The sequence below is a fragment of the Ostrea edulis genome, chromosome 7 (assembly GCF_947568905.1).
Source record: "Ostrea edulis chromosome 7, xbOstEdul1.1, whole genome shotgun sequence".
NCBI classification, from domain to species: domain Eukaryota; kingdom Metazoa; phylum Mollusca; class Bivalvia; order Ostreida; family Ostreidae; genus Ostrea; species Ostrea edulis.
Genome location: NC_079170.1, coordinates 61,120,482 through 61,139,167, shown reverse-complemented (window position 1 = coordinate 61,139,167; position 18,686 = coordinate 61,120,482). Strand labels below are relative to the sequence as shown.

Below are 18,686 nucleotides of genomic sequence, written 5' to 3'. Positions count from 1 at the left end.
TAAAAAAAAAAAAAAAAAAAAAAAAAAAAATCAGAGAGGGCTACATTATTGCAGCTAGTATACAGCATTCGTGATATTCATCTGTTGCAATCAAAACATTTGACGTGACAGTGCGACGGCTCAGCGCAGATTGAAAAGATCTAAGCCTGTCGCCACGCACTTGTGGGAACATTTTTTTCAGCGCGGACTCCCTTGAAAACTTTGGATTGAAGTTCCAATTTCTATGTTGATTTTCAATCCACTTAGTTTTACTCTTATTGTATTGATGAATTATAATGTTAAACATTTGTTAAAACGTATCCAAAACGGAAGAAGGAGGTCTATAAGGGGTTAAAACCAAGGAGAACATAATTATTAGTTCAATTTTAATAAGCCATCTAGCTGATCATAAACCAATGAGCGGGTAATAGGCCCGCGAAAACTGCAGTTCCTGATTTTAATCAACTTTTAGCTTCCATTTCAGGCGCAAAAAATATATATGCAAGATCAACTTTTTAAAATTTAATTCAACCTCGCATGTGACCCGTGTATTCATTAAAGCATGTTTGTACTGTTAACATTTCAAGAACACGGTGTATTTGTATGAATTGACCGTTTATTTTCAGTTTTGTTATAATTACTATGCATGTTCAATTTTGTTGTAATGCTATAAGATGTATGTCTTTCGCAATAAATAATTATTAAGTATATGTAACAAAGGAGTCCGCGCTAAAAAAAAATTCCCATCCGTGCGCGGCGATAAGCTTAGATCTTTTCAATTCGCGCTGAGTTAGCATCTGCCCGTCGCACTGCACCAGTTCAACATGACGTCAAAGGTTTGACTGTAACAAATGAACATCACGAATGCTGTATATTTCATTTCTTGCCACTTAACTTTAAAAGGACTGTTCACACCCTTGTTAGGGACCGGTCAATATTTATTGGGAGGGTTGGGACCGGTGCAAAATGCACATTTATTTTGACTTGCATACTGATAGGACTCCAACTTTTTAAATTTTTTTAACACTGATAAGAATATATATATATAAATATAAAGCACTAAATAATCACAACTAGGTACTGAAAATTTTCACCCCAGCCCAGGGTCGAACCAGCGACCTACGGCACCCACCGCCTAGCAAGACTGTAAAACCAGTGCGTAAGTCCACTCGGCCACAACGACTTCCCAAGGGGTTCCCAACCTACTTCCGTAGGTCGCTGGTTCGACCCTGGGCTGGGGTGAAAATTTTCAGTACCTAGTTGTGATTATTTAGTGCTTTATATACCAATTTATTGATTATCACATGTATCGTTTAGATCCTAGGGGTAAACGTAAGGTTGGGTGTTATAATTGTTTGTTTGTGCTTTATTTATATATATATATATATATATATATATATATATATATATATATATAATATATATATATATTTGCAAATGTATCAATGAACAAAAAATATTATAAAGATTTCAAACTTTGAATTCAACTATCTTTTAAACAATAATACTGAATTAAGTGCATGCTTTATTTCAAGTCCAAGTCGAATATACTAGAGACAATTTGCAATGAAATACGTGACTGAACCTTTGAAAATTTTTCATATTAGCCTAAAACATGTAATTAAAAATCACAAAAGAAGTATTCGGCTGTGAATAAAATTGCAAAAAATTACATGCAAGTTTTGCATGAAGTATGGATTTCAATCATAGAAAATATAAATGGTACATGTATATCATGTTGGTCATAACTTGAAAGATACAGACCAGAATTTAACTAAAGTCTAAACACATCTTTAATAATTTGATAGTATGCCATTACATGTACAACCTATCATTTGGTCAAATGCTGTCTGAATTGTTTTATACCGAGTGTTAGGCTGTTCTTGGCACACTGATTTTGACTACGGATAAATCCGTTTACCAGATGAAGATGTAGGGCTCACGGAGGGTATGGCCGGTCGACAGGGGATGCTTAACCCTCCTAGACATCTGATCCTACCTCTGGTATATCCAGGGGTCGATCTCTTTGCCCACCTTTCTATTTTGTATTGTTTATAGGAGTTATGAGATTTATCACAGTTCGTTATCTTCACCTTTCATAGAGAATACTGAGATGTGAGAAATGCTTGTAAGTACATGATACAACAATTCAGTAAAACAGTAATTAAAAAATGCAAAATGTAGTACTTTAAACAACAATTTAACAAAAAGAAAAAAGATGAAAATAACGAGATCTGTAACTTCACTAGACAAATTACCGAACAAACATGATGAAGTAAACAAAGGTTTCCCAGGAGCTTGAATCTTTCAGCTGATACATATAACTGGAGAGACAATTATGAAGAACTCCAGATTTTTAAAATGAAGTAAAATGTTCTTTAATCATACATATATATTTATTTATTAGATAGGACACACACTTTTTAATTACACATCTGAAATAGGACAGCAACTTTTTTTGTATTCTTAGGAGATAGGACATAGGGTTTTTTTAAAAATGAAAATATGGAATGCACCAGTCCCAACCCTCCAATAGATATTGACCAGTCCCTTACATCACATTATTTGTCAGTAGCCCGCCTCGATAAAAATTGATCATACCCAGAACATGCTTAAAACATGCGATTTTCATCTCTAATGCTGAGAGCGTGGTAATCCAACAATTACTACCTATGTTTAACGAAACGTCATCGAATTTGAATTTTATCTTTTCAAAAATAACTGCATGCAAATTGCTGTTCCTGGCGTAGTCAATAATGGTGGTCAATTGGAGATAAACGATGTATGTGAGTAAATATGCAAACCAATGCTTGTGCATACATATAATAGAAACGGATATAGGACAAATGGGAAATCAAAATCATCAATTGATACTAACATGTATGTACACAGCTCTCCGAATAATGTGTAGAACCAATTCACATTACCTGTTTATTCTTCCACTGAATATAGGACAATGTGTCCTTATTCACAGGGCCTTGTGAAATCTTTGATAAATTATGGTATCAAACAGCAATAAAAAAGGTCTGGTTTCAAGTGGACCCAGGCTTGAGTTAAGGCAGCTAAGTTGGGGAAATATTATACCGACAATTGCAGTATAAATCATCACATACATAATGATTGATAAAATGTCTGACGACTGACATTAAGGAGATACTCTGTTATTCTTATTTTTTGTTTTTATATTTATTTGTCATAAAAGTGGAGACGTGTGTATCCTCGCACCTAAAATTGTGATTTCTAATATACATATACTAGCGGAAAAAAGAAACTGTGCATTATAAAATTTAGTATGATTTTTCTATATTTATTGTTTATATTTATCAAATCTAAACAATCGATAAAGGTGATGTTTTTGAACAATATCGGATAGTACCCAACTCAGATGAACGGACTTTTTCAAAAAGAGTTTGGCTTATGAGCAAACAAACTCTGGCGGAAGTTTGAACCCCATAGGGGGTCGTGTCCGCATGACCTTTCGCTACAATAAGATCTGACATAACCCCAATCGAAACTACTCGGATATTTTCGTAACCGCAAATAACATTGGAGTTATGTCAGGTCCTATTGTAGCGATTGTGAGCGTATTCTAGGATCTGATTTTAATTAGATTGGGTCCTCTTCTACATCACTTGTGGAGTCGTCTTCTGGATTTATTTCCGTGTATGTGGTGTTTATACATGTATGTATGCATGGTGATGACAAAATCAATATTTTTCTGTCAGCTGTAAGGGTAATACTCACATACTTACGTGTGTGAGTTGGTGCCGCAAAGGAAAGATACGTTTCTATTGGTAATTATATCATTTTCATTCATGAATACATGTAGTAATGCGTTTGGACGATGCGTTACCACGGGTTTGATTTGTATTATTTTTGATATCATTGTCCCAATTACCACGACCAATATGTACGATTCTCTCTCATCTGGGAGAGAGCTATATATTATGCGGACTCCGGACCGTGGCTTGAACGATGAATATCATACGGTTACTTAAAACCCATCGCTTAATTATACAGTTAGCAACTGTTACACGCACCGTCAACATCAACTTCATGTTGTTCACCATTAAGGCCAGCATTTTTTTATTTTTAGGTTTACAAACCCGCCGCTCGCTTTTTCGAATTTTCAGAAAAAAAATAAAATTGAGAAAATTGGGATTTTTTTTCTTTCCGATGTCAAATTTGTATCGGGATCGAGATTTTGAATTTACGAACTCGTAATTCCGGTTGATGAAAACATGGCGCTTTGATGGAGAAAACGTGTATGGCCTGGTTTAGTATTAAATATATCGACGGGAGTGCCGTTCGGAAAGTTTTCGCTCGATCGGAGGACACCCAACTTGCTGGGGAATTTGTTGTTCAGGGGTATGTTGGTGAGATGAGGCATTTGGTGAAAATTGAGGGTTTTAAGACTGACCCAGATGAAGCAAATTCAAGGCAGAGTGAAAATGCGATGCAAATACCGAACGACATGCCAATGCATACTGTCGCTGCATTTGGGGTGCGATACTTAGTGGTATACTATGAAAACAACGCCAAGGCAGTTCCCGAACCAACTAAACGAAATGCTTTTGATGTGCTCCGTGATGTAAACAGAGTTTATGACTGGCTGCCCCCACCCAAGTAAGTTCTTATCAAGTAATAAAAACCCTAAAAAAAAACAAAAAAAACAACAACAACAAAAAACCATGTAATTTTAAAAGTCGGCAATATTAAAATGCAATGTACGAGCAAATCCTCTTTTTGAGCTACTTTCACTTTACATGTATATAGCTATAGTGTTCCTCTTGAAATTTTATTTCAAAGTTTTTGAATTTTTGTAAAAATTTTGTAGAAGGACACCATCAAACAATAAGGACAAGCTCTATAATGATGTTCTTCAGAAATGTATGGATACCTTTCAAGTTGGTTTTCGTAGACAACAGCAGGATATTGGATCAAAGATCATCAACACTCTAGTGGAAACTCTTTGGTTTATTGACCCTTTTCTTGACAAAATGAAGGAAAGATCCTGCAAGATCCCAGACGAGCTCTACTTTTGTGGATACAGAGATTTGAAAAAGTGTCATAAAAAATATGTTGGTGTACAGGTAAACTTGATTGCTATGTGAAAATGATATTTGATATTTTGGATTATTGTTTTGAAAAAAAAAAATAACAAACATGTCCAGGGTGTCTTAGTTTTTACTGAAATACTTCAATATTTTATTTAGAAATAGGATAACAACAACATACAGTGACTAAATTGTTTTTACAGATGAAAGAGCCAGAACTTAAGGCCAGTCTAGATGCCTTAGCAGAGGTACTGATGTATCCATGGTGGACGAATCCTCGCTTTCAAGTATTTTACAAATGTGTGAATGGTCTGTACAAGGCATTGGAGAAATACCATAAATTTCTAGCAAATCAGCAGGAGCGTACCAACCAAAACCATGCATCCCCTACACCTGTTAGATCTCTCAACGACAATTGGTCCTTAAAGTCTATAGAGGGTCAGTATTTAAAACATCATCACAAGGTCAAAGTTTTGAATAGCAAGGGCCAAAATAATGGTACAATGTACGTGTCATCAAAGAAATTTCAATACAAGGAAGGCCTAAAGATTTCTTTAATATATAAATAAAAGGCATCTGACAATTTTTCATCATTTTCTCACAAACAAAATTTGTTAAATATATTTAATATTTCAGGTAATCCAGGTCAGTCTGTACCAACTGACTGTAAATCCCTTATTTCAAAACTTGAAACCTTGGATACTTACGAAGCAGTCCCATTAGACAATTTTGAACCTAGTGAGGTGAGTGATAGGCGCAAATGGAGAATGAAGATAGAGAGCGTGTTACCATTTCCAGTATCATTGTTTTCAATCAGTTTTGGGAACTACATTGGCAATTCACTTTTTTTATGGAAAATACCATGTGCAAATGAAAGAAGTGCTGAAAAAGAACTTGAAGTAGTGACTCACATTAAGGACAAAATGCCTGTGTTTTCTACCAGAGCAATAAGGAAAGAGTTTTTTGAAAGATATCCGAATCTGAAACCATATGAACTGAGAAATATGTTCTTCAAGCTTACAAATTTTGAATACTGTGCAGAGAATCAAACCACTGCAGCTGTTGATGAACGATTCTTGAAGTTTATTTTATCTAGTGATGATGAAGACTTAATAGTGGACCTTAGGAAAAACAATGGCCGTCCTTGTGACCCGAAGCTACAACCATTTTGGGATGAACTTGCCAAGTTACTGGAGGAGGTTTCAACAGTGGATGATCGCCGCCAGCATTCAACATCCTATCTTCCATTTGCAATTTCTATTGATGATTTACGAGAACAAGTGAAAGCAAGACTTCCTCCAGGTGATCCGACTCCTTCAAATTCCTGGATCAGACTGAATTTCATGCCATCTAACCCAATGGCTAAAACGGCAGCAAACTACACCGGCAGATTCAATGTTAAATATGCTGTACAGCAACGATTGCTGCGTGCACAACATGATGATGCATCCTTTGCCTTACATCAGTTCTACATGTTGAAAGACATGGCCGTCCAGTACAGGGAATTTGCTCACATGCAGTGTCTTGATGATAAAGCAATCGTACCCATAGGTGAACCATACCGACCTGTTTCCACTGGTGTTAGGGCACATCATCAAGGACTGACAATTAGCAATAGCAAAGGCCTACTTTGTCTCGATCACGATTACAGCATTGCTGGGATGGTACCTTCAGTGTGCTTTCAAGTGTCTATTCCTGAAAATTCCAGAGATTCATTTCATTCAGGAACCTTACATATTACACTGAAAGACAAGGTATTCCAGAGCTCCACTCCATTTAGGCATGGTATGGAAACCATCAACATTTTGCGGGAGTTTCATAGTCATGATGATGTGAATTTGGATAAGCCAATACTCTTCCGTTATACAGATGGTGGTCCTGACCACAGGACAACATTTCGCTCTGTTCAAGTTGCTGCTTTGCTGGAATTTATAAGTTTGGATTTAGACTTGCTAGTCTGTGTTAGAACAGCCCCAAACCAAAGCTATAATAATCCTGCAGAGAGGATGATGTCAATTTTGAATATTGCATTGCAGAATACCGCCCTTTGTCGTACAGCCATGTCTGAGGGAAGAGAGCTACAAGCAAAGCGATTGACATCACTTGCTTCCATACGAAGATATGCTGAGAAAAATCCAGATTTCAAAACTGACTATATAGATTCTATTCAGGAGCCTATCACTATTATTTCTGAACGATTTCAGAAACTTAAACTAAAAGGAAAACCTGCTCATGTGCACAGTGCAGCAACAGATGGAGAAATCAAAGATCTGCTTGAAATTATTCATGTGCTCGATCAAGACTACAAAACAGAAGATATTTCAAACTTTGAAAAATCTAGGATGGTTCATGCATTCATGAAGTCACATGCAAGGTTTCGCCAGTATTCCTTTCAGGTATGGTAATATGCATTGTAATTTTTGCATGTTAAAATGACATATAATGGTGTGAAGTATTAGTTAATGTCCCTTCGTAGAATATTAGCTTGCTAGCTTTTGGTATCCTAATTATTTATGAAGCTTAGATATGCATTAAATTGAGCTTGATCAAAGAAACAGTGCATGTACTAATCTTGTAACGAACACTCATTCTTGCATGCTTTTTCATACTCAGCTAGTATACTAACTTTCCTATTGCACACTCTACCTGCTTGCTAATATAATATGGCTAGGACACTGGATCATAAATTTCAGCTGAAGAAGTGCAAGGATGCTTGCTGCTCATATTGCACAATTAACCCACCTAGACTTCCTCATGATGTGTTTGAACAGCTTTCTTTCTTACCTGACCCAGTATTGGGATGTGATGGCAGATTCAAACCATTTACTGAAGTTTATGGCACTGAAACATCAGATTCAGATAGACCCTCTTTGCACAAAAAACCTGAACTTACAGAGAGAGACAAAAAATTCAAGACCATGCTTGTTGCTGGTTTGTTATATGTTTACTTGAAAATCATTTTAAATGGTGTCAGTTAACAAAGTTTAAACTTCTGCTGGGTACATTTTAAGTTGTTAAATGTTGTTCAATCTGATATTTAAAAAAAATGTGTTCAAAACAAGTTCATTTGATATTCTTTACCATTTTCGATGTTGGTAACATCAAAAATGGTAAAGTTTTTATTTATTTCATCCATCATATGTTGTTCTTTTATTTAATAGCCAAAGTTCGCAACTATGTTGTCTGCCATGACTGTGGAAAAAGACGGGTTGTGTATTCTGCTGCAAAACTAACTAGGGAGCAAGAAACCGCAGTCACTCGTGTGAAGGAAGAGCTGCTTTACTCATGTGGTAACCCTCTTTTCCCTGGTGGTGCTTACCAAGATATTATCATCGTTAAGGAGGGGATGAATTGTCAGAGCCCCATGGAGACCACGTACTATTCTGGTACTCATTTTAATTGATGCATTTTATGAGAATTTTGAAAATTGTCTACAATTCTACAGCCTCACAATATATATGCTCTATGGAGGTAGTTGGTAACTTATGACAAACATAATATCAAAATAGTTCATTATTTATAACAGGAACTGCCCAGGTGTTTGAGTCTGTGTGTTTTCATTGTGGCAAAGACGAAGATTTGGCTGATAACGATGAAATAAACAATTTAAGGTCGAACTATCTTGTTCGTCCCATTTGTAACCACTGTGTAGCCAGTGGAAAGGAGCCGGTTACACGAGCATCAAAGAAACAGCGAAAATAAATGTACATTACAGAATAAAGTCGATAATGAATCAAAATATGGATTTTTTTTTTTTAATTTCCTCCTCCTCTGGGACTTAATAATTCTTGGGTTCGTAAACCTAAAAATAAAAAAATGCTGGCCTAACGGCAGTGGTCTTTTTCACTAAAAATCTTCCGATTAAGACGAAAAATTTAAAATATGGTAATTCTTTTATAATTTTTTGCTCACATATTTTGAATGAGCAAAGGTAAGTATATGCATTGGTAATGAAACTCAATTCTTACTGGGGAGTTGCACTCAGTTGAATATAAGACAGAGACAAAAAATTTATCTTAGTCGTAAGATGTTTTTGTGAAAATGGTAAGTATTGTTACATTGAACGATTTGATGATTTTGACTACAGATAACTCCATTTACCTGATCGGGATATATGGGGCTCACGGCGGATGTGACCGGTCGACAGGGGATGCTTACTCCTCCTAGGCACCTGATCCCACCTCTGGTGTGTCCAGGGGCCCGTGTTTGCCCAACTATCTATTTTGTATTGCTTATAGGAGTTATGAAATTGATCACTTGTTCGTTATCTTCACCTTTCATCACAAATATGGAGTCCATTCTCCGATAGCATTGTTTGTTTGATAAGAAGCAGACTCTTTTAAATTCAATTTACTGAATATTTAGAGTAATATTAGCTGTAAATCTGAAAATTTTATTTTGTTGTGAAAATATGTTATTATGATAGTTTGTATGTAACTTTAACCATGTAGTACTTCATTGATAATAAACTTGCCAATTTTTAACATAAATTTCTTTATTAAAAATAGACCTTGTTATATAGAAATAAATTTTGGTACGGGAAAACAATAATGTAATTTTACTTCATTCAGAGCCTCTGGATAGGTTTTCTAACACAAATATTGACTTAATAACAAAAGTTTATAAACCCAATTTTTTTGTCATTGAAATAGTAAATCACTATTTTGCATCAATCATTTTCGATACCGAAATGACAGCTAGTACTAGTATTGCTTTAATGTTAAAACACAATCAAGATCTAGACACAAATTTAAGACATTTTAATCAGCAACCTTGACCTCGGAAAATGCCCTACATGAAAGGACATGACACTCCGTCTTGACATAATGGTAACTCTGTGATATGTGTTTCTAAAGCTTCTCTATATCTGACATAATAGTAACTCTGTGATATGTGTTTCTAAAGCTTCTCTATATCTGACATAATAGTAACTCTGTGATATGTGTTTCTAAAGCTTCTCTGTATCTGACATAATGGTAACTCTGTAATGTGTGTTTCTAAAGCTTCTCTATATCTGACATAATGGTAACTCTGTGATATGTGTTTCTAAAGCTTCTCTGTATCTGACATAATGGTAACTCTGTAATGTGTGTTTCTAAAGCTTCTCTATATCTGACATAATAGTAACTCTGTGATATGTGTTTCTAAAGCTTCTCTGTATCTGACATAATGGTAACTCTGTAATGTGTGTTTCTAAAGCTTCTCTATATCTGACATAATGGTAACTCTGTGATATGTGTTTCTAAAGCTTCTCTATATCTGACATAATAGTAACTCTGTGATATGTGTTTCTAAAGCTTCTCTGTATCTGACATAATGGTAACTCTGTAATGTGTGTTTCTAAAGCTTCTCTATATCTGACATAATGGTAACTCTGTGATATGTGTTTCTAAAGCTTCTCTATATCTGACATAATGGTAACCCTGTGATGTGTGTTTCTAAAGCGTCTCTATATCTGACACAATAGTAACTCTGTGATATGTGTTTCTAAAGCTTCTCTATATCTGACACAATAGTAACTCTGTGATATGTGTTTCTAAAGCTTCTCTATATCTGACATAAATGCATGGCTTAGAAAACGTTTAGAACTAGATTATCCTACTAGAAGACGTACGGTACATCCTTTGATCAAGGTCAACTCCTATGTCCACCCCTCGCAAAACTATTGCCTAAACATAAAATGAGATAGTAATCCAATTTCAATAGACCATTATTAAACTTGGACTATGTGAATTTAGGTTTTTGTCGGGCAGAAATCGCCCCTTTAGAAGCAAAAATAAAAAATAAAAATGACATTCCATATTTATTTTGAAGTTTCCTTGATCTGACTTTAAAAATTTCTTAATAAAGTAATGACATTATGATGGAATATCTTTGCTCGCTGAAAAACACAATTCCATTGGTTATTTCTTTGATCCACGCCGCGCCCAATACATTTCTTTTTATATGGGATAGTTAGGCCTAGAGATCTATTCGTAGATTTATTTCCGGGTTCTCAGGATGACGTCAGAATAGTCATGTTTACGATGCCTGGCCATGATGTTAACATTTTTGTTGATAACAGTAACTTCTGCACGATTTTTATTACTGAATCTTCCATTGAGTTTTGTAAAATCTTGTATCCTAGAATCGATAGATACATGTACATGCATTTGGTTTTTTATGTGGACTTTAAAAAATATAATATTACATTGTATTTTTTGCCAGATATCTATCGGTGATTGAACAGGCATGGCGTCGGGAAGAATGATGCTGTTCGTGCTTGGTGTTTCTATGGGCGAGTCTATGAATATGTTGACATAAAATGTATCATTCTGTTCGATCTATGTATTGATTTACATCATCAGTTTACATATCATTTGTGTTTATTGATAACGGTGAAAGAAAAAAGTTTGGAATTTGAGAATTTTGAACGTGGTAATTCATAAAGATATTCAGTCCAACAATCTATTACATGTATCTAAAAGAAAAATATCTGTAAATATGTTGCATGGTGTAATTCCGCAAAGTGCCATTTTCTTCACTTAAAATGTCATATATGGGATCGAGCGACCTGAATTTATTATCTGTTATTTAAAAAAGAAATAATTTCTGATTACTGTTCAGGTGTTATCAGGACATGTAAAAGAGTCACTACCCCCTTTGATAAGATATAAACCAAATATTAAATATGGTGGCGTGTATTCATACTTTGTTTTATAGGAACAGTATTGTTATGGCCGATACACATCGTCTCGTGTCAGTACACCCCGGAGTTGGAGGTCAGTTTATTGGGAGAACTGTACAACAGCAACTACTCTACATTAGTCAGACCATCAGCAACTGTCACCGTCAACATCAGCTTCATGGTATTCACCATCAGCAAACTGGTATTTATCTCATACGTGTGGTGTATATTGAAAGTGAGATAAAGCATTAGCTTTATCACACACCCGTTTGATGAAGTACTTCCGGTCCAAACTACTTTTGACACTGTCCCCGCTTGGATGACATATTTTCTGTGTTTATGCATATCCATGCATGAAATAAAGCGTAAAACTTATTATTCTGTATTTATTTAGAATTTCTTTTATAGAAAAATTAATATGATGTTGCCCCCACTGACATATAATGCAAATCACCGGCCACAAAAATGCCAACTCGGTCTGTAACTACTCAAAAATTACAATCAGAAAACAAAAATATGTGCACACTATTATCATCGACAAGGAATCGACCGCCTACTGGACAAGCCAAATCGAAAGTACCTCTACATGCTGCGGTACCAAGTATTCACAAGCACATTCTCTTTTTTCTGGAGCATATCAGGCCTAATTGTAACAATTCTTAACAGCTTTATTTACTAGGCTATTCCTATTTAAAGTGTCTCAGGATTTCCTCTCGCCCAAAGAAACTACGTAAATAAAATCCAAATGCACAAACACTTCTACTTTTCATTGAAAACTGTTGAACATTCTAATAACGCTGTATTAAAATATTACTTTCATTGATCGTTAGGCCTATTACACATGTTTACATTTCAAAACGACGACAACATGAACATTTTATCAGAAGGTCAGGCCTACTTCAAAAAATAAATACTCGGTCAATAGTTTTGTTGGAATGGCAAAACCATTATTAATTATAAACTATATTCCCTTCTAAAACAATTTTCATCCATGGTTTCTTTTATAAAAATGCCCTTTTGTACTGTATATCAATGGTTTATAAGCGCACTATTTTTTCCCGTGTAAGGTAGACAGATTAAGCACGACGTCTGAGCCACGGATTCAGAACAAATTCAATCAGCTGTTCCTACCATACTGGGGATCATCTCAAAATTAAGTGAGAAGAAGACGCATGAGATAACTAGAACATCTATGTATTAAAGTTTTGTGGAAGTACGTTCATTAACCTTAAAAGATTGTTTCCGGTCTTCCTAGTTCCCTTTCACTTCTCGCGTCCACCCTAGTGTCATCTCACTGTCCTTCCCTCCGTAGCACCTGTCTTATCCAGTTCCATCACCGCCTCCTTACCTCGTTGCTTATTGTATTCGTGTCTTCCCTCTCTGCCACTTCCCTATTTATCACCATCTGCTACCCCCTTATCCCCAGGATCCTTCGCAAGAGCATTTAAACTGGAATACATGTATTGTTTTCTCTGTCACCTCTATCTCCATATAGCCGCAATGGCCCCACTACTGATTTCAATAGCTTGACCTTCGTTTTAACTCCAATGTTCGCTGCACACTATACTTTCCGTAGTTTTCAATATTCTGCTGCCTTGCAAACCTCGTCCTGATGGATAGTTTAATTTTTACTCCCAGATAAACATATACTACCTGATCTTCCATATTGTCTTCCACATCTTTCATATCGTCTTATCTCTTTGGGATCCGGATTAGAATAGGTCATCAGTACCCTTTACTTGTCGTAAAAGGCAACTAAATGGGGCGGTACTTCAGATGAGATAGCAAAACCCGAGGTCCCGTGTTACAGCAGGTGCGACTCAATAAAGATCCCTCCCTGTTTAATGAACATAAGCGCCGAGCATAGGTCTAAATTTTACAGCCCTTCACCGGCAATAGTGACGTCTCCATACGAGTGAAAATTCTCAAGGGGGACGTTAAACAACATGAAATCAATCAATCCATATCGTCTTTACTTCCCCTACCTTTACCATTTGTCTCCATTTCTATTCATCCTCAAGGTATCGTACTTCAATCATATTCTCTCCTTCATTCTTGTTGTCTCTATATGTGTTCAAACCGTAATGATATAAGTGACAGGTCGTCAGCAAAATCCAAATCTTCTAAAACTTTCATGGACATCCACCTGATTCCCGTTTTCCTGTTCTCGACCGCTCTTATCATCACGTAATCTACTGCCAGTAGGGGGAGGAAACCTGACATGACATACCCCTGCTTAACTCCGGTTTTGATCTGAACAACTCTGATATATCTCTCCCACTTCAATCACGGCACATCTAAGCCCATCGTATCGTTATGGCCATCCTCTCTGTCACCCGATCTGATTTAAAGCTCTTCCGGTGTACAGAGTCGAACAATTTCTCTTACGTCCACGAAATACAAATGCAGTCCGGCGTTCCATCCGTGTGCCTGTTCGATGACATTTCTCAAGATGTGCTCGCATGTTCCTCTTGTATATCTAAATCCTGCATTATCCTCCAAACACCGTGCTCATTACTTAGAACAGTGTCACGCCTCACCAATTGGTACAGTCTTTCATGTCTCTTTTCTTCAAAATCTTCTTTGTAATTAGCGCCTTCTTTCACTTTTCTGGGACACTTTCCTCTTGTCATATAATTTTGAACAGGTATGTGACCCTCCTACTTGTCTCTTCCATATTCACCTTTAGCAGTTCATCTCCACTTACATTGTATGCCCCATGTGCCTTACTCCTTTTCACCTTTCAGTGCTGTCATCACCTCTTGCTGGCTAAAATGTGCGCAATCTATTTCTCCCATTTCTTCTATCCTCTCCGTCTTTTTTGTCTGCTGCTAGGTACTCTGGATCTTCCCTGTTGAGTAGTAATAGCGCCGCGGTGGCCGAGAGGTTAGAGCGTGCGCCCCGCATGCGGAAGGCCGGGGTTCGAATCCCTGCCGCAACAGACGTAAGTCGTTAAAACAGGTAATGACAATTTCATCGCCAAACGCTCGGCATAAGGTGTGAATGTCACGGGTGCTCAGAGATTACCTTAAAATCGGATGACCCGTGGCACGCTAAAGAACCCTCACTACTCAATGGCGCCAAGCATAGGCCTAAATTTGAAACCCTTCACCGGTCTTGGTGACGTCTCCATATGAGTGAAAAATTCTCGAGGGAGACGTTAAGCAAGATACAATCAATCAATTAATCCCTGCTGAGTACTCCCTTGAAAGGACATGGACATGGATGCTGAATTCAATGTTGTTTTGTGAACCTCTTTGTTCGGAAATATATATGATTTCAGTGATTTTCATTCCATTTGTGCTGGCACTCACAGTTTCTCTGCAATTGTCGCATATCTCTCACACTCCATGCTTTTCCATAATGCGCTCTGTGTGTCTGTTATCTGCGCCGACCTTAGCGTTGCCCATCACCAACATGATATCATTCCTGTTGCACTGATCTGTCGTCTTTTACAACTTGTTGTGGAACTCTTCTTTGTCTTCTTCCTCGACTTTATTCGTTGTTGCATACACCTGTACTGCTGTCACCTTCCTGTATGCTGAATAGAACCCTGCAGTGATAATCCAACTGCTCACTGGCCTCAATTTCTTAAGACTTCTGCGCTGTGATATAACCAGCGCCAACCCTCTATTGTATTGGCCTTCTCCTAAATGGGCCTCTTGTTAATGTCATTTGGCGAAGGAGCACTCACCTTCTATGTTATACGTCTAAGTTTAGATGCAGCGTCTGGATTGATAATCAAACCAGGATTTATTGGGTATGAAGCGAACAAGCTTACCACTAGATTTACCGCGACTAATCGCTTAGGGATTGGGAACAGTTTTACCACTAGACAACCGTGACCAATCGCTTCGGGACTGGGAAGAACCTTACCACTAAATTACCGTGACCAGTCGCTTAGGGACTGGGTTGTACTCTATTAACCAGCACTCATCTGTATTTGTGATTTTGAAAGCTGTATTATTTTGCCCTACTCCTTATGCACGGAATTCCTGCATCGTACAGACAAGGTATGTACATGGTAATCACTGTTTTGCGATAACAACAGATGTGGACATATCTGGTTAGAAATCCCAAGATATGTTGGTCCATCGGACTTCGATATGCATTTCTTTTAAGAAATCCAAAGATATGTTGGTCCATCGGACTTCGATATGTAGCATATTCTCTCCACAAGATTATATATTATATATAATTACAAATGTACATATCCTCAGAGAGAACTTGTCTATTTCCAAATTTTGCCTTTCTATATTTCTGTATTGTTTTGAAAAATGTATCAAAATTGGAATAAAACTTTATTGAGATTTGAGAACAAATTAAATTCAATTCCCTCTTTTAACAGTTTTCGTTGTTGCTTTCTTTCTTCATCAAGACAACTAATTCATTATTATTTTATTTACATAGAACATCGTTGACCAAACACTTTCTGTAGCGGGGATGCTGTCCATGGTAAGTCGCTTACAAATACAAAAATCTAGGTATACTGTAGTAGTGATGCTTGCATGATACGATTATATCAATCTCAGACTTATAAAGTATATTGTTTACCTTTCAAAACATGTTTATTTGTCTCGTTTTTCAAAGAAATATCGTCATTAAAACATTCCAACGATAATGTGAAGCAGATATGAACTATTGACACATCTTGTATTGTTGTAATTAATCTACTCAATTTTGGCGAAAATTCTTTTCTAGAAATGGATGGACAGTCGTCTAGCATGGAAAGATAACTCTGATTACTCACTAGTTAGTTTCATTTTCAACACAGAGGAGCACACATGGACACCAGCAATATTTGTGGAGAACTCGTGAGAAACATAATTTTCCTATTCTTAAATCAATACACTGACATACTTTAGAAATGCAACAGTGGATTGATACATTTAATATCATTTTGATTATACATGTAACTCTTAAACATATGAAAATCTTTTCAAATCATTCTTATAGAACCTAAAGTCCAGTAACGTAAAATTTTAAATGATAGTAAAGAAGGATTCACCACACTTCATTTTATTTTCTCTCTTATCGCTCTTAAATGACATACATGTAGTTCCAATGCAACAAGTTCGAAACCGCCGCGGTGGTCAAGAAGTTAGAACGTTCGCCCCGTATGCGGAAGGCCGGGATTCGAATCCCGGCTGCGACAGACCTAAGTTGTTAAAACAGGTAGTGACATTTCCTTCGCTAAACGCTCGGCATCAGGTTTGGATGTCACGGGTCCTCGGAGATTACCTTAAAATGGATGTCCTGAGTCACAGTAGGTGTGGCACGATAAAGAACCCTCACCGCTCAATGGCCGAAAGCGCCGAGGAAAGGCCTAAATTTGCAGCTCTTCACCGATCTTGGTGACGTCTCCATATGAGTGAAAAATTCTCCAGCGAAACGGTAAACAAGATACAAATAATCCTTTTTGTAGCAATGTCAACCCAAGCTGTTGCGAATTCTGATGCCTACATACTGGCGGTTTCGAACTGTCCTTCCAGCTCAGTTCACAAATGGTCGATTTGGTTTAGGTCCAAAGAGGAAGTGCAGGCCAATCCAGAACTTTTATTCACAAAACTTCAAATCAATCTAGCATTATATGCGCACGCATTGTCTTACTGGAACACGAACCATTGGTGTCGTTCATTTTGTAGTAATGGTTTGGTTAGTTTCTTCTATGCATCGCTTAGCATTTACAGTACCACTAAAACAAATCAAATTGACCCCTCCTATGTCGCTTCTTCCGCCAAACCTGTCACACTATAAGGCACGGTTGTCTGCAAAACGATGATGCTTAAGTTGTAATGTAAACGCTGTCGTCAGGAATGCTAACAATGAACTTTGACCATTTCGAAAACGCTACTCGAGTCCAATTATGAAGCTACTGATGTCTCTGTCTGGCCTACTCCAATCGGGTTCGGCGATAGCACAAACTCTAATATGGTGTTTTGGAGCTGATCATAAGACATTTCACTATTCTTTTTCTACGATGTCAGAATGAGTCTAATCTGTGGGATGATAATTTGGCATAAATCAATGCCTAGCTACTGCACGTTGACTCGAAACACCTTGCATCTGCTTAATTTCGTTCTTGATTGCTTAATCAGTATTGTCAGATTACTCATTTATTCTGTCCGTCAGTTACAGCTTGTATTGCTCTAAGTTCCGTGGGGATTTGGGTTAGAATAAGTCCTCAGTACCCCTTGCTTGTCGTAAGAGGCGAATAAATGTGGCGGTCCTTCGGATGAGGCCGCAAAACCAGGGTCCCTGTCACAACAGGTGTGGCACGATAAAGAACCCTCCCTGCTCAAAGGCCGTAAGCGCCGAACATTCGCCCTAATTTTGTAGCCCTTCACTGGCAATGGTGACGTCTCCATTTGAGTGAATTAAGTATGAAACCCAAACGTTATTATCTAGATCCGATTGTGTTCCCTTGTGAATTTTAAGTTAAAGGTCCAGATAAAATGACAAGGATGATTTGTTTGTTTACGTCCCATCAAGCATTTCTCACTCATACTGAGACGTCACCAGCTATCGGTGAAGTACCACAAATGTAGACATATGACAAAACAAGTTGATGGTACAGGGATTTCAACAGTCTCGATTGAAGTCAGCATTTCGCAAATTTTATGGTTGTTATAACGATCTAGTTCATCAATACAACCTCGCATTGGGTCAAATGCTGTCTGACGTGTTTCATACCGATTGTTAAGCCGTTCTTGGCACACTGATTTTGACTGCGGATAACTCCGTTTACCTGATGAGGATGTGGGGCTCACGGCGGGTGTGACCGGTCAACAGGGGATGCTTACTCCTCCTAGGCACCTGATCCCACCTCTGGTGTGTCCAGGGGTCCGTGTTTGCCCAACTATCTATTTTGTATTGCTTGTAGAAGTTATGAGATTGATCACTGTTCGTTATCTTCACCTTGCATGCTTAGCGCTCAGGGAGTCTTTAACGTGCCAATGCCTGCCGCGACACATGACCTCGTT

General features: G+C 37.3%; 1 protein-coding gene across 1 annotated transcript; it reads left to right on the top strand.

Moving 5' to 3' along the window:
* Positions 1-4,190: 4,190 nt before the first annotated feature.
* Positions 4,191-8,775, top strand: LOC130048314 (uncharacterized). Its single transcript, XM_056144904.1, has 6 exons — positions 4,191-4,605; positions 4,817-5,072; positions 5,240-5,474; positions 5,673-7,432; positions 8,198-8,422; positions 8,563-8,775. Exons 1-5 carry the CDS (start codon positions 4,232-4,234, stop codon positions 8,267-8,269), a joined length of 2,697 nt encoding a protein of 898 aa, XP_056000879.1. The 5' UTR covers positions 4,191-4,231; the 3' UTR covers positions 8,270-8,422; positions 8,563-8,775.
* The last annotated feature ends 9,911 nt before the right edge of the window (positions 8,776-18,686 follow it).

Coding starts and splice junctions, on each gene's coding strand:
- LOC130048314 (XM_056144904.1), top strand. CDS start 4,232: ATGGAGAAAACGTGTATGGCCTGGTTTAGTATTAAATATATCGACGGG. Junction 4,606..4,816: donor GACTGGCTGCCCCCACCCAA/GTAAGTTCTTAT, acceptor AAAATTTTGTAG/AAGGACACCATCAAACAATA. Junction 5,073..5,239: donor AAAAATATGTTGGTGTACAG/GTAAACTTGATT, acceptor TTGTTTTTACAG/ATGAAAGAGCCAGAACTTAA.